The sequence below is a fragment of the Mustela nigripes genome, chromosome 5 (genome assembly GCF_022355385.1).
Source record: "Mustela nigripes isolate SB6536 chromosome 5, MUSNIG.SB6536, whole genome shotgun sequence".
Taxonomy (NCBI): Eukaryota; Metazoa; Chordata; class Mammalia; order Carnivora; family Mustelidae; genus Mustela; species Mustela nigripes.
The window spans coordinates 127520812-127537509 of NC_081561.1; the positions used below are offsets into that span (position 1 = coordinate 127520812).

General features: G+C 39.6%; 1 protein-coding gene across 1 annotated transcript; it reads right to left on the reverse strand.

The window, feature by feature from the left end:
- Positions 1–1969: 1969 nt before the first annotated feature.
- Positions 1970–16550, reverse strand: CD164 (CD164 molecule). Its single transcript, XM_059401177.1, has 6 exons — positions 16240–16550; positions 13378–13461; positions 11513–11584; positions 10269–10304; positions 6317–6373; positions 1970–4618 (listed from the first exon to the last, which is right to left on the reverse strand). Exons 1-6 carry the CDS (start codon positions 16430–16432, stop codon positions 4452–4454), a joined length of 609 nt encoding a protein of 202 aa, XP_059257160.1. The 5' UTR covers positions 16433–16550; the 3' UTR covers positions 1970–4451.
- Positions 16551–16698: the final 148 nt, after the last annotated feature.

Sequence of the window (16698 nt, forward strand, 5' to 3'; positions counted from 1 at the left end):
TGCCTGTGCTCGCTCTCACTTGCTCTCTCTGACAAATAAATAAATAAAATCTTTAAAAACAAAAAAATTCACACATAAACAAGGCGGCAGATGCAAAGATACTGCTCTGCAGAAGTGTTACTAAAAACTAAAAATTGCAAACCTACTATCCTTCCATAAGCAGATACTGATGATACTCATACTATATAGGCCCTCAGAGAATTGAAGAATTTGGTATAGCTACATACACTAACTTGAGAAGATCTCCAAGTAGTGAGTGAGAAGTTGCAGGCTAATGTTAACACAAAAATCCACATTATGTATTTTCTAAGGGTACATACTATATATATAAAAAAATGCTGGCGGAGGGGGGAGTTTAACACCAGACCAGTTCCAGTAATTACCTCTGCAAAGTGGAGGAGCCAGCAAGGGGAAGAGATTGAGGGACAGTCAAAGCAGACATACTTATCTTGTATAGTTTAAGAAAAAAAATTAAGAATATGTATTTATATATTCCTTGAAATAAAAATTAAAACATTAAAGGTCCCATCTTGAGATTGCATTTGCCCTCAAACTGGACAGTGCACATTAAACAGTAGTTTTCAATACACTGGACTTTGGGCAAAGGACAACGATCCTTGAAGGACAGGAAACTATGGATCCGGACAACTGCCCCGAATTTCTAAGCCATGATGCAGAGAGAGGACGCCCAGACAGAGCCCAGTGCACTTCCTGAATTGAGGAGATGGAGCTGGAAGTCATGGCCGTTGAAGACAGCTGGAGCTCCAGAGCAGAGGACCGCGGTGGAAGACTACAGAACTCTAGAGATCTGCGGAGTACAGTCTCAGCAACATGCCGATCAGCAGACGCACGAGGTAGCTACCCATGGCTAGGAAAGGTTTCCAGGAAACAGTATCTGGAAGCCTGCACAAGGCTGGGAAAAGAGCCTGTCCCCGCTCGCCCAGACTAGGAAGCCTCATAATCCATGGGCACTGAGTACTCAGAAGGGTCTTGCCTAAGAACTGGACAACTATTAGCCCTCCGATAAATGCTGCTCTGCTCCCACCTAACAGTTTACAACGCCAAGACCTAAAAAGGATCAAACTGTTTTCTCTGTACGAGAACAAAAATAATCAGCACCCAACAGGTTATAATTTACATCTTGCACGCAAAGAAACAGAAGCATGACCCATAAGAGGGGAAAAAAATCAAACTGACCCAGTATTAGAATTAGCAGACATAGGCATTTAAAAAAAAAAACCAACAAAAAAAACCACTGCATGCTCAAACACTAAAGAATGGGTATAGAGACATGAATGATACAAGAACACCCAAAATGAACTTCTAGAAATGAAGACATCTGAAATGGAAAACACACTAATTAATAACAGATTAAACTGTAACCATTAGTGAACTTGAACACAAAAATTTGACATGAAACAGAAAAAGATTAAATTAAAAAACTAAACAGTGCATGAATGAGCTATGGGTCAACTTCCAGCAGCCCCCACGTAATTAGAATCCCCAAAAGAGAAGGGAAAGGATAGAAAAAAGAATATTTGAAGAAATAACAGCTGAGAATGTCCAAATCCGATGAAAAGCATATATCCAAGAAACCCAACAAACCCCGAGCACAAGAACGACTAGTACAGCAAATCACTTCAAATTGCTCGAACAGCCATAGAGAAAAATCTTAAAAACCAACAAAGGAAAACAAAGACATGTGCAGAGGAACAGAAGACGAAGAGGACAGATTTCTCAGAGAACAATGCGTGTGAGAACACAACGGACCAACATTACTGTGCTGAGAGCACTAAACACCACAAGTTTCTGACGAATGCCGACCTGCTACTAGCCACTGGTCTTGGAGAGCAACAGAGAGCAAGCAGACAACCCATCCCCAAACAGACTGATAAGGTAAATTCACGAACATTAAATTTCATAATCAAAATGCAAAAACACTTCAGTTTTAAAAAAAAGAACAGATTAATTCACTTAACATGTAGATTTATTTTAAATCAGTTTGGTACATGATACAGATTGGTTTTGCAGTTTTTAATGAACTGAAATAGAAGTTTCTAAATACAGCAGTGTCTGCCTGTGCAATAAGTATCTGTAAGGTAAAATAAGGTGTTTTGATAGAACTACATCCACATGAACAAATCAGGAGAAAAATCTGAAAACGTTTCTGTACCTCCTGGATTAAAAAAAAAAACAACAACAAATTATTAATGGCTCAAGATACTAAAGAAAGGGGGGAAAAGGCTGTAAGTTCCGTTTTAAGAGCTCTTCTTGCAAAATCTAACTGGTTTCGTATTATGGTTCTGTTGTCAGAGCAGTATTCAAGATTATAGAAGATGAGAAGCTTCTTCAGCTACATTTCCACAAAAACAGATGTACTGACATTAATGTGTGACAAGGTATTCATATCTAGGTAAATGATAATTATATATCACTGTAGCTAAATCTTGCCGCTTTGGGAGAAATGGAGACTCTGTATTTTTTCAAATGATTCTTGGATCTGACAGCACTCACTAAAAACTAACAGCCATGGCACCATAATAAAAATTTTTGTGAGGTTCCTAAAACTGGTATCAGAATATTACTAATGAAAACACAAAAATGTGAGGTAAACCTACCTTTTCCCAAAAACCTTTGAAGCCAGAGATTTTAAGCAATTAAGGCACTTGAAAACATTAAGTGTATGTACAAATGTGCAAGTAAAACAAACTAGCTGTACCAGCAAGTAACAAAGAAACAGTAAATCTTCATTTTAAGAACCTTGAATATAATCATATCTAAATGTAAGGAATTTTGGCTTATGAAATGGACCAAAGCAACTCCTCATTTCCTACTACAAAATATTGAAAACCAAGTGCTAAACTCAGCCCCTATAGGCTAAAGAAACTAAAAACAAAACAAAACCAAAAACAAAACAAAAAAAAACCTTTAATGACCTAGAAAAGCAAAAGCTTTTTAAAAACTAATGAAAACCTCTGAACTAATCCAGTATGTCAAAGGCAGGGGAGATGTATCCCTCTGAAACTGAAAAAACTAGTGCTTCCTAAAGAAACTAAAAAAAATAATAATAATAAAGCATGCACGCTTCATGTACTACAGGAACTGCAACTAAAAGGAAAGGATGGGAGAAAAGGAGGAAGGAAGGAAGAATGGAAGGAAGGAAGGGAGGGAGGAAAAGCAAAGCAAAGCAAAGAAAGCGCAGTCTGTCTACCGAGGGCAATCATCATTAAAAAATCTACAGCAATCCAATCAACCAAAAAACCCTCAGATGTTCTGAAATTACACTGGTCACATTTCTGGTCTCAAAACTTAAAATGATTGTCTCATTCAAGAGCTGTAAATGACTCTAAAACAACTTATTTCCTTCTTGTCTCATAAAAAAAAAAAAGTTACTTTTCAAGGAAGCTTGGTGAAAAATCCTTTCAAGGTACAACAGTGTTGGGATACTTCCTGAAGTGCAAAGGCAAACGTAAGAAAATCCACTTTAGCTTTATACTTCTTAAGAGCCTAAGAGAAACGTTGGGAAGTTCAATATATGAAGGCTTTCAACTTTGTAGAACATCCTGAGCCTTGCTCAGGTCTGAAACAAAATAGTTAAGTTTTCAGTTATTACCAGCATGGTATCTAGAAAGGTTTGCTACAGCTAATGAACAGTTGTATCACCAGACCAACCTTTACCCTCCTTAATGTGAAAGAACAAATCAGGAACATCTGAAGTTACAGCCTACCTTTCAGTCTGTCTTTTAAGGCACTGTTCTTTATTTTCTCAGTGATTTAAGGTGCTTTGCCAGTATGAATGATAACCTGCTATTGTTAATGGTTTGTATCCTTTCCATTCGTTTCTTTAAATCTGGAATGTAATTCCCTGTGTGGCATCTTATTTCTAATGTAGAAAAAATAACTGTCATCAAGCACAAAATTTTACGCTAAGGATACAATTTACTCTAAGGACACTAGATTTACCAACTTATTCCACTTTTGAAAGGACAGCCAAAATTCCACCCGACCGATGCTCATTTGGCACATTCTTCTCAATTCTGGTCACTAAACTACATCCTGAGATAGGATGAAAATGATGCAGCTTTCAGGCTTTAAAATGACTAAATTTAAACTGCCAGAAGAGTCATGAGGTGTCTGTGCAGGACAATGCTTCCCACCACTTACAGAGTTACATTTGGTATGTCAAGAAGAGAGAACATAATCCCACAGCAGCAGCCATTGAAAATAAAAGAAGACAGCCACAAGGATTCATGCAGAATATTTTAAATATTCCTGTTGAGCAAAATGATTTAAGTGATTTTTCTTCGAGGATGATGCTCCCAAGTATCCTATATGCATCCTTTGAACGTGTACAGATCCTGGAGTAGCGTCTTCCATGTGGGACATCTTGAAAGAGACTATTTTGGTTTCAGTGAGTTACACACCAGTCCTTTTTAATTTAATGGGTCTGTTTACAGAGTGTGGTAGTTTCGTTCTTTCGATTTGCAGAATTTATAGAGAAAGAAGATTACAGCCTGCACACCCAAGACGAGGACAATTCCTCCAATGAAACTGGCTGCATCGAAGGTTGACTTCCTTCCGGGTTGTGAAGTTGGAGTTAAAGTGGTATTAGTTGTACCTGTTAAATAAGAAGAAAAGATAATGAGACTTGGAAAGTCCCTACTCAGAATTTCAAGACCCGCATGAGCTTATACTTTGACTTTGCCATGAGTTAAATTCTATAAAGTATCTCCTCTTGAGTCAAGGCTTTACAACTAGAATTTATCCCATTCACTCCATCTAGCAATATCAAGTGGTCAAAGCTGCCATTCAAATTCAAGTATGAAAGTGACAGAGAAAAATTCTCCTGGTACATAAATTATGCCCTGAGAACATGTCAAGCACTTTAAAAATTTGTAATTTCTTCAGAAAACATACTGTTAGTTGTTACACTAAATATTAATATTTGCGTTGAAAACTCATGTAACTTTTAAATTTTATTAAATATACAAGGTAAGCAAAAATTCAGTTGCAATTTTTCAAAGTACAAAAATTATCTTAAGTATCTGCAATTTATAAATTTAACAAATAAACTTGTTATTAAAGGTATTGTAAATCTTACTCTAAAATTTTATATTATGAGCATTACCAAACCATATGGAATAAAAGCACAAAAGTATGAATTCCCTTTTCAGAGAAAAAAATGTTTCAATAGGAAATAAAACATGAATTTCTTTTTAGGGAATAAAAGGTTTCAAGTAGAACACCATCCATTTTAATAAAAAGCAGTTTCATATTTAAAATAATTTTTTTCCAAGTAGAGTTTCAAATAAACACTGGTTCTGGTGGCTGTATAATAAGGTGGCCAGCTTTCAATTTTTTTTCTAAGGTATTTTATTTATTTGTTAGAGAGAGAGAGAGAGATGAGAGAGAGCACAAGCAGGGGAAGCTGCAGGCAGAGGGAGAGGGAGAAGCAGGCTCTCCCACAACCCGCCAAAAGGGAACCCAATGAGGGGCTTGATCCCAGGACCCTGGGATCATGACCTGAGCTGAAGGCAGAGACTTAACAGACTGAGCCACCCAGATGCCCCAAGCTTTAAAATTAATCACAACTATTCTGTAATTCTTGCAAAGACAAAATGGTTTCCTTGAAACCAAGAAAGGTTGCATAACAATAAGCCAAGAAACTTAAAAAAAAAAAAAAAATCAAAACCAAACACCAGTATTTTAAATAGGATAGAGAGAAGGATCATAATCTGTGTATCTGCAATGTCTTGTGGCATCACCTAAATGTGATTTTGTTTACAACACAGCAAATCATTAATTAATAAACATTACTTTTCACATGCACTTTTAACAGTTATAAAGGAACGTAAAGAAATAGCGAGAAACATGGCCAAGGTGCCCATCTGCAGTGATCTTGGCTCTTTAGATCTTTCTCAATGAAAAGAATGGCTAAATTATCTTCACTCCAATTGTCATGACCTAAACACAGCACAAAATTAACTCCTAACAGTCATCAGTATTTAATTTTTAAGTTATAAGAAATGAGATCTCACCGACAAGCTGCAGCAAAAGGGTTTTAGAAAATTAGAAAAACACTATCTCTTAACTCTAATGTGTCAGGCCAAATATGGCTATGTGTTAAAAAATGGGGACTCGCAGCAAACCTACCATTCCTGCATTAACAGCCTACCATCCTGGTCCTCCAAATATAAGAGGTGAGTTTTAGTTCACAACCATTCATGAATGAAACTGGAAAATGGGGGCAAAAATAGCACAAGGCAAGGCTGCAAACATACCCCCACGTCACCGACAGTTCAAACCCCCTCCTTACCTGATGTAGGAGTTGTGGTGGCAGTGGTTGAGGAGGCAGGCAGGGTGGTGGTTTTGGCTGCAATAGAAACAAAACTTACTAGTAACTTACATTTCCAAACCTCCCAGTATCTAGTCATTTGTCTTTAAAATAATGCTGCCAAGTTCAACAGGCTTTCTATTTTCCAAAGACTAAAATAAAGGCCAAATTTCAGGGAGTGGCTCACTAACACATCCACGCAGCCAGACTACGAGTTTTTAAATTACCACAAAGCAAGCATAAAACTATCTGTGTTAACATCTATGTAAATATTGGAGTATAAAATCTATGTATACATCTGGATAATGTTTGCAAAAAGACACACAGGAAGGCAAGAATCAGTGGTCAGGCGAGGGAAGAACAACTGCTTTTTTAATGCTTCTATGACAAAAACTATTAACTTAAAAAGTTATGGTAAGAAACCAGTGGGGCTCAGGATTTCTCAAGCAGGTATCAAGGCTGGCTTATGTTTTTCATTTTGAGGGGCTGGTAGACAGTGAACATCTTCAGCTTTGTGCGGCACATAATGCAAAAGCAGCCGAGGACAACATGCAAATCAACAGGCATCATTCTGTTCCCATAAAATGTTATTTTAAGAACAGGTCCCCTGGGGCCACAGATCCCCCAATTTAAATTATCTGACAATGCCTGTAAAGAAAATGAACTCTTGTGAGAAGAATTAATTTGAATGTAAACACATTTTAGGAACCAAAGCACTTTATTAACAGACTTTTGTTAGTACTGATACTACTAACAGATTCTAATCAATGATACATTAACAATACTGACAGGATTACATGTTTGTATCCTTTTCTCTCACCATGAGCACTACTGCACATATCTTCCCTACCCTGCTCTTGGGTGGACAATTAGGTCACCTCTCATTTTGCCAGCAGGGAAATACCTCATCTCACCTCTGGCAGGGCTGATTCTTAGACAGAATTCCTAGATTTTTAATCCCTTTAAAGTTGCTGCAAAAAATAACACTTTACAAACTAAGCAAACATATATTCTTTTCAATCTTAAAACACTACATTTTGTCTGACAATGGTAAGGAATCAAGTTTGCAAATTTGCCTTTTGAGTCTTACTACCAAACCCCCTGAACACAACACAGACTAATGCTTTTTTCTATAAACGCGCAAAACATTTACACACTTCTACTTCTGACCGAAATACTACTTTGACAGAATTTTCAAAATTATGCAATACTTAGGTTTACTAACCTACAGTATGTTCCTTTCATTTAAAAAAAAAAAATAGTAATTAGCAGTTAACAAAAGCTGCTACTGGTGGTGGAAAATTTTTAACAACACAGTAAACTAAGTAATCCCATCATGCAGAGTAACATGTCATTTCCTGCTGCCCATTTCACTAGGCAATTATGTAACAATAAAAATTTAAAAAGTAGCAGAATTTAACGGTTTGTCTTCCACTTATGAAAATTTCCCACTAGATATCTGATGTAATCTAGTCATTCTGTAAATAATAAGAGATTATTTATGACTATTTTTATTTATAATATTTATAGGTACTAACAGAAGACTGTTATAATTAACCCCACTGAACACCTTTCTACATAAATCAAATTCTCTTTGTGTCATTTCTTTAATAATCCCTTAATTTCTCACTTGCTCTCTTTCAGCAACAGCCATGAAAAGAGACCATGTAATAACGGTTTTTGAAGAACTGCCACTCAACAGATGCATTTTCTATAAGCAAATCCTGGCCTCCTTCCACTTCCAGAACGAGAGAGAGAAAACTAGAGAGACCCCATGGTACTTCACTGGAGAACCCCATATGGGTCAAGCACGAAAACTACATCAAGGTTCATGGAGAAGCAATTAAAAGTGAACCCACAATGGTTCTGAAGAAACTGTTTTCCCCTTTTGGTTCACATCCTACCTTCTGGAAATTAATTTTTCCTTAACATCTGTGCTTTCATCAATCCTTTAACATCCTCCTAGTCAGTGACTACCAATGGGTGTCACCACTGTGTGCTCTCCAAAAGTTCTGTGATATTTGCAGATTTCTATGGCATGAATATTTCCACCATAATTCAAGCTCCCAACGCAGTCTCACTGAATGTGTAGCTGGGAAGAGCTATGCACAACTGGCCACCGCAAGCTGGTGTGAGCTAGCTCACCACCACCCAAGTCTTTCAATGAGTTCTGGTCCTTGATTCAGCATCTGATCACTTTTTCCTCTGAAAAACTATACCTAAAACACACACACACACAGTTTCCTGGACATACCTCTCTGCCCATCCCTACTCAGTTTCCTCTCTGATCCTCTTCTCAACCCTTAAACATTTCCGTCCCCTGGAGTTGGGTCCTCAAGTCCTAGTCTCTCTACAAGCTGTTCCAGGGGACACCACTACTGCCTACACTCATCAGCTTTGCCTGCGCTGTCAAGCTAAGAGTCTGCCATCACCTCCATCAAGTCCTATTCTTCCTACCTCCTAAGTCTATTTGCATACATCTGCAACTCTTCCCATATAGTTCTCCAGAATTCCCCTCATGGGTCATCTATTCCTGTCTCCCTGTGTTCACTCTCGTCTCCTGTTCCAACCTGCCCTCCCAATCTGGCTCTTGGCCTGCTGACTGTTCAGCTCAACCCTTCCTCACCAGGCATATCCAGATGCAATTCCCCAACCTCACTATACTCCTTCACCCTCCTCACTACTGACCACCGTGCTCCACTTGGGAAGCGACCGTCATGTTTTACCAGGGTCATTTCAAGAGTCAGTCAACATCTCCAGGAAGTTGTCACCACATTTGCCATATTACTCCATATACACACCTTCCTACAAATATCTCAAAACACTATGCTTATTTACTCGTGTCACAGTTACTACAATAGACAAATGCTGTCTTCTGTTTCCAGTCCCTATCATCCAGCCTGTTGTCCTGGAGTAGAAGTTTTTTAATGATTTATTCCTATCACTTTGGTAAAGATTTTTTTTTTAATTTTTTTTTTTTTAAAGATTTTATTTATTTATTTGTAAGAGAGAGAGACAGCAAGCACAGGCAGACAGAGTGGCAGGCAGAGTCAGAGGGAGAAGCAGGCTCCCCGCAGAGCAAGGTTCCCGATGTGGGACTCGATCCCAGGATGCTGGGATCATGACCTGAGCCGAAGGCAGCCGCTTAACCAACTGAGCCACCCAGGCGTCCCTTGGTAAAGATTTTTTAAAGGAGAAATTATCTAATCCTGTTGAAGGGGTAGTGAAAACTTTCCAGTTGTTGATGGGAATGAAAAGCGTATCTTTCTGGAAAGCAATCAATATTCAGTCTTAAAATAATCCTATCCTCTGACCTAGGAATGCTGTTTGAATCAATTCTGTCAGGGATAACATCAAAACAGGAACGCGTGCTGCAGGAAAAATGAAAGATGACCTAACTATCCAACCAAGTGCAGGTTAAGTAAAGTGTATACAACAATGTAAAAGAGAAAACAATTCAAATGTGCATGGGCATCTTATGCAAGTTCATAATAAATCTATTGAGAGACAGAGAAGACTGGGAAAAACTTATCACTGAAAACATCCTGGTGTACCTCTGGATAAAGGGAATTGCAGGGAATTTTAATTTTCTTTAGGCTTCTGTATTTCCCAAGATCTTCAAAAAAATCCACAAAAAGCGGTTTGTGGACTCAATGTCCACAGCAAATCCTCCCATAGTCAATAAACGTCATTTATTCATAATTCTATTATGAATTACAAATTCCACTTATTCGTAACTCCATTATCATTCACGGAATTCCACGACACCGGCACGAACAGCTCATACTCATGTAACATTATGGTTCAAGACCAAATACATCTACCAATTTTTTAAATTATACTAACAACTTTTAGGTATTTAATCACTAATAAGTCCATCAAGAGACTTTACAAATCCTGAAAGAGGAGGAAAGAGTTAATTATCTTGTATTACCTGTAGAATTCGTTGGCATCGGAGTGGGCTCGGGTGCTATTTAAAACAAACAAACATTAAGTCAAAGCACAATCTAAAATAATACAATCCATTACACTTTTTTTTAAACTGCAGTCATGTGAGTACCACTTTTACAATGTTTACATTTAAGTACCACCTTGTGGAGGAGACTGACAGTTGCTCTAACCAATACTGATCTCCCCTTCTTTAGAAATATGAAGCACCAATCTAGAGTTGACGCTTCCCCGCCTGGAGAAAGACACATATTTCTTAGCCTCCCCTGCAGGTAGGTAGCCCAGTATAACTTTTAGAAAGCATCTGTAGGTAGATACAGGCCTCATTCCTCTTTCTGTTGGCAGAAAAACCAATTTGATGGTTGGAACATGAGCGCTTACCTCGGAGAGTAAGGTCAGAGATATTTTTAAGGAATGACAGTAAACAGCCTGGGTCCCTACTGGGGATTGAGTGCTACATAGTCCAAACTAATTCTGATACATCATCAAATTAAGAAGAATTATTTATTCAAGTTTTCTCTAAATTAGTATCTTTTAAAACGTTTTACTTAACCTTGTTTCTAAGCAATTATTTTCATGAAACCACAGGTTTGATATAATTATTATTTCTGACACACTGAAATAGATACTAAAAATGTTTGTTCTTTTACCACCTAAACCAAATTATGTGCATTCTACAAAGGGGTAACTGACCTCATACTAATGAAATTCTCAGTCATGAAGTTCAAGTTTGGACGGGAAAACTCCACTAAAAGTAAAACTGTTATAGGTAGTCTTTCAAGGTTACTGACACACTCCAGAAAGCTCTTTTGCTCTATTTATTAACTATGCACCAAATCAGAAGTTTGACTTCCCTATCCATTTGTAATCTTGTTAGGAAAATCAGTTGCTTCTTCTAGGAATTTTAACTATTTTCTGAGCAAAGACTTATGGTTAAAGAGTAACCAATTTCTTCAAACTAAAGTACAAAAATGAGAAAACAGATGAATACAGGGAAGATTCAACCATAACACAAAATTCGCCAGAGATTGTGACAATCACCAACACCATAATCCGGAAAAGGGCCAGAACAAGATTGTCCAGTCCAGTAAAATGCAAATGGAGAAGGTCTAAACTACAGTCAGTTTAGACTGCCAGAAATGGCAAACCAAATATTGAAAGAAGGCTTCTGAGGCAAAGATCTTCCTCACCTCTTGGCCACTTTCCTCAGCAACCAATGTGAATACTTACCAGAACAGAACTGTGTGCCATTCACCACCTGGCAATCACTAACTGTTGCATTACGTGAACAGTAGCTTTTCTCTGTTACAGGGGAAAAAAGACACAGAGCACCAATCACTTGTTTATATTATCCTTGTTTTGTTACTAAGCTCCAGAACTGCTTCCAAAAATCAAACTCAGGCATACACACTTCAGAAGTCCAGGGATCAAGAAAATACTGTTATGCTCTTTCCCTCATTGATTAAGAAAGATTACCCAGGATCTCTCCAAATATTTGTCTAAAACCTACATGAATACACTAAACAGATAAATTGGAAACACTTAGATCTGAACTGGGGCACGACTCCTGCATAGCAAAGGCTGCTAGATTCCACATGAGTAGGGAGAAGCCGACAGGATCTAATAAAGGCTTAGTAACCACAGGGGGTGCCATATTAGCAGCAGTAGGACCTCTGTAGAACCTGTAGGACCTTCTCGGTTTTCTACACTTTCTAATAAAACTGCTTTCCTGACAGCCAAACTTGTAGCAAGAGTAAGGGAGACCCTTCCTCAACATATCCTACAGTAGAGCATTCAAGCCCCAAAACATGCCAACTCTGCTATACACAGCAGGAGAAAGGTGTGCACTTAAATTCCATTTTATGACATTTTTAAAAAAAGGGACTCTCACACAATAAAAAAATTTAGCCCCAATTTAAGCTAATTTTATAAGAAGTTCTTAAACAGGGGCACCTGGGTGGCTCAGTGGGTTAAAGCCTCTGCCTTCAGCTCAGGTCATGATCCCAGGGTCCAGGATTGAACCCCGCATCGGGCTCTCTGCTCGGCAGGGAGCCTGCTTCCCCCTCTTTCTGCCTGACTCTCTGCCTACTTGCAATCTCTGTCAAATCAATCAATCAATCAATCTTAAAAAAAAAAAAGATCTTAAACAATGTTATGTCGTGACATAAGGATTTTGCCCAGAACTCAGATTTCTTTTAAACAAATAAAGACACTTAATACATAGCTTTGACTTTTTTTTTTTTTTTTAAAGATTTTATTTATTTATTTGACAGAGAGAAATCACAAGTAGATGGAGAGGCAGGCAGAGAGAGAGGGAAGCAGGCTCCCTGCTGAGCAGAGAGCCTGATGCGGGACTCGATCCCAGGACCCTGAGATCATGACCCGAGCCGAAGGCAGCGCCTTAACCCACTGAGCCACCCAGGCGCCCCCATAGCTTTGACTTTTTAGGTATATATACACACATACCCGATAAACTGTTTTACTGATAAGAAGAAAAAGCAACTACTTCCCATTAAGAGAACAGAATTTGCTGTAATCCCGTGGTTCTAACAAAAACGTTATCGGTATTGCAAAGTATCTTCAACTAGCTCTTTATTCCTCAAATTAAAGGTTAATTTTAAAATTGAACAAAACACCAACTCTTTCCATCTCACTCTTTCCCATATTCTAAATATCCAACTAAGTTTTATAAGGTCTCTATAGTTCATCTAGCAGGACACCTGCAGGAGATAAATGCCTTCTTTTTCTAGGAAACCATTTTTAGGGGAAAATTTCACAACTTTCACAGCTGATTTTGGTGTACCTGTCCTCTTAATCTTCCAAAGCTCTAAAATCTCTCTTCCTTTAAAAGCTACTAAACCTTAATTATCAAGTCTAAGGAATTATAGGGGTGGGGACAGAATGGGAGTCCAGAGATTTTAGCCCGAATGTTAAGCAATAGGAACTTGAAAGGAAAAGTATTTGATTTGCAAAGTAGTACACAATATACTTAATTTTCTACTAATTTTTAAGTGTTCAGGAATACCCTGTAGAATATCTTAAAATGATAAAACAGTTTGCATTCTCAAAATTAAAGTCATCCCAAAGCCTCTTACCTTTACATTCTATCCAAAAGCAGGTAGAATTATCAAGGCTAACATTCACACAGGAAACACAGCTGCTGCGGTTTTCACAAGGATCTGGTGGGGAGGGGTATATAAAACCAATCAATTGGTACCTCACTTTTGAGTTTGTACAACTTACCTTTTTTAAACTTAAGTGAGCATTACGTACAGTACCAGACTTAATTCAGAGAAATGGTAAAACGTTATAACCCATCAACAAATGAATGGATTAAAAAATGTGGTATACATTTTTCAATAGAATAGTATTCCAACATATAAAAGGAAGGAATCCTGCCGTGCACTAGAACATCTATGAGCCTTAAGGACATTATGCTAAGTTAGACATTCAAAGAAGGACAAGTACAGCATGATTCCCTCCTATATGAAGCATCTAAAATAGTTAAACTCTGAAGCAGAACGTAGAATGATGTCTGCCAGGGCTAGGGGGAGGGGAAATGGAGATCTGCTCCTGAAGCAGGGTACAGTTTCAAGTAAGATGCAGTCTGGAGATCTGAGTAATACAGTGCTTACTGTTAATAACGTACAGTACACTTAACTTTGTTAGGATGGTAGATCTTCAGTGTTTTTAACTGCACACACAAAAACACTTCATTAATTGGCTTAATAAGAAATTCCAATCATAATTAATGACTGATGACACTGAAATAAACTCAAGAGAAAGGGCGGAAAAAACCCACAAGCTAGTGGGAATGCTCAGTATCTAAACAACCATTTTTTATAGGGCAACTATTTCACAGACACTCAGGATTTCTTGAATCATTTCAAAGCATCCTTAAAAAAATAAAAATATTGGGAAAAAGGTTGTGTTATAAGGCCAAGACTACACACAGAGAAATCACTGCCCCCCAAACATCAGCTAAGACACTGCAATTTTTAATAGTAAAAAGACTTGTTACAGGTTGAACCCAAACTCGGATGATGCCCATTCTGAAAACCCAAGAGATTTGTAATTCGTAAGTGATCTTCACCACTGTGACTGAAGGATAAGAGACAGCAACTCTGGAAGGGGCTATATTTATGTACATACAATTTAACAAAAAGTAGGACAGTCTCTGTCAGTAATTTAGGCCAAATGACCCAAAAAGTCTAGGGCTTTTCATTTTCCTGGAAGCTAGATGTCTCCAAAAAACATTCATATTTGCTTTCCCTGTGTCTTTAAAAAAAAAAAAAAAAAGTTCTACACAGAGGCCACGCATTTTAATATTTTATCACTAACATTTATCAGGGACAGGGCATATACAGTACCCTTGAGTAAGGGGTTCACAAAGTAGAAAATAAGTTCTGCAGAGGTTTGTGTACTGATAAAAAATGCTAGTTGTCTAAAATCTTTTGTGCCTGATACGTTTGAACAGCACAATGTTATTTACAATGAACTAAACTTGCTACCTTTCATTTTAGACTGCAGTTTATACAACTACTACTTACAGAAAACAAATCATCTCCTTTGTATGACTTTCAATTACAAAAAGGCAATTAACCTGGCTATCTCCAAGCTTCTCTTTGGAAAAAACACACACTCCAAAACTACAGTTCTGGAAAGAAACTGCCAAATAAGCAGAAGACAAAACATATTGTGCTCTATCATCTTAAAAACAGTGCAGTTAGAACGTCCAGCATTCCACGGCAATGTACTTTCCTTATTTAACAGTTTTTGAACTTCAGTATTACATCTTTCTGAATCTTAATTATACATTTTATTTATCTATAAAACACAAAAACCAAAGGAAGATACTTCAAAACAGTATGATCCGTCTGGGGGAGGGGAGGAAAGCCAAGGTAAAAATCCCGACACTTGAGCACTTTTTCGGTCGAGATGCCAGTTATTCCTTCCTCAATATTAACTAGAATAACCAATCACACTACATCAGGTTTTATATATCTAGAGTTCTTTTTCACCTCAAACTTATCTTCCCCTCTCTTTTGTGTTGTCACGGCATTGTCAATTTCTGCTTTAAGATTCAATGTACAACTCAACCAGTACCCAAATCGACCGCAGAGCTTAACAAAGAGTGTGTTCCTGATCGAGTTTAAAAAATCAACAACCTGGGTTTCAATCCCAGCTCACAATCAACTAAACCTGCGCTCCCCGCAAGCCACTTTATTTCCATCTTCCTCCCAGATTTCACCACCTATCTTCCAGTTTAGCCTAAAATCCCGAAAAGAATATATGAAGCATCGGGTACACAAATGGGCACTTTTCTTCTTTGGCACATAGCAAATTTAAAGTTTTAACTAATCAAATGCCCAAACCTCAGATATACCCCGACACCTATCCGCAAAATCAATACGGTTAGATCACAGGCAACTTTTCTCAGACTCAAGTCTGAGACACTGGCGAGCATTCACGTCTTCAGTTTCTTTTTCCTCTTTTGCCAACTCCCGGAGAAGCCCCCTTGCGGAGATAGGATGTGGGTGGGCAAATGACTAACCCCAAACACAGGGAGTTCGACCTGATCCCCTACTTTGGAGGCGAGTCGCCTCGCCCCACGATCAACCCCACTGCCACCACCGCGGGAGGAAGCCACGTCCCCTCTTCCCCAGCTGAAGTGAGACTGGGGATTACGAGGCACTTTTTAAGAGCACCTTGGCGTGGGACACTTCGGGGTGGCCCAGAGCCCAACGGCCAACGGGGCTCGGCCGCCCCTACTCCCCGGGGCGCTCCCTCACCCCCGCCACTCCGATCCCAGCCCGGGCTGGACTCGGACGGGCCGCCATGTTGCTGGAGCGCGGCCCGTCCCGGCCCCGGCCCCGCGCGCACCGCGGGCAGGGCGGGCGGCTCGGCTCGGAGCGGCGGGCGGGCGAAGACAGGAAACCCGTTGGGCCGGCGCCCACCTTGTGCGGGAGTGGTCACCGGCGTAAGAGTCGTCACCGTCGTCGGAACTGTCGTTTTGGCGGTGCTGGTGTTCGGTGAAAGCGGGATCGCAGTCACGGTCGGATCCGGGCTGGGGTTCGCAGCCGCGGTCAGCACACACAGCGCGGCCAGGCAGGCGGCAGCCCAAGGCAGCTGGCGGGAGAGCCCCGACATCACGTCCCCCGCACTGGTGTTCGGGCGAAAGCTGCGGCGCACTCTACTCCGTCCGTCCCTCTGTCCCCTGCGGCACCGCCTCGGAGAGTCTGGGCCCCCGCGAGAGCGCGCCGGGGTCACGTGAGGGGCCCCGGGCCACGGCGTGCGGGGGCGGGGGGCGGAGCGGGGGCGGGCTGCGGACGATACCAACTGCATTCCTGCAGGAGGGGGAACAGGGACAGCGAGAGGCAATGGAGGGAGGCTGTTCCGTCATAGTGACTAGCGAA

Excerpts from the sequence above, each read along its gene's own strand:
- CD164 (XM_059401177.1), bottom strand. The coding sequence starts at position 16,432 with ATGTCGGGGCTCTCCCGCCAGCTGCCTTGGGCTGCCGCCTGCCTGGCC. Across the intron at positions 13,462-16,239 it reads GGTGACCACTCCCGCACAAG|ATCCTTGTGAAAACCGCAGC; the intron begins GTGGGCGCCGGC and ends CCTCCCCACCAG. Across the intron at positions 6,374-10,268 it reads GATGCCAACGAATTCTACAG|CCAAAACCACCACCCTGCCT; the intron begins GTAATACAAGAT and ends TTTCTATTGCAG.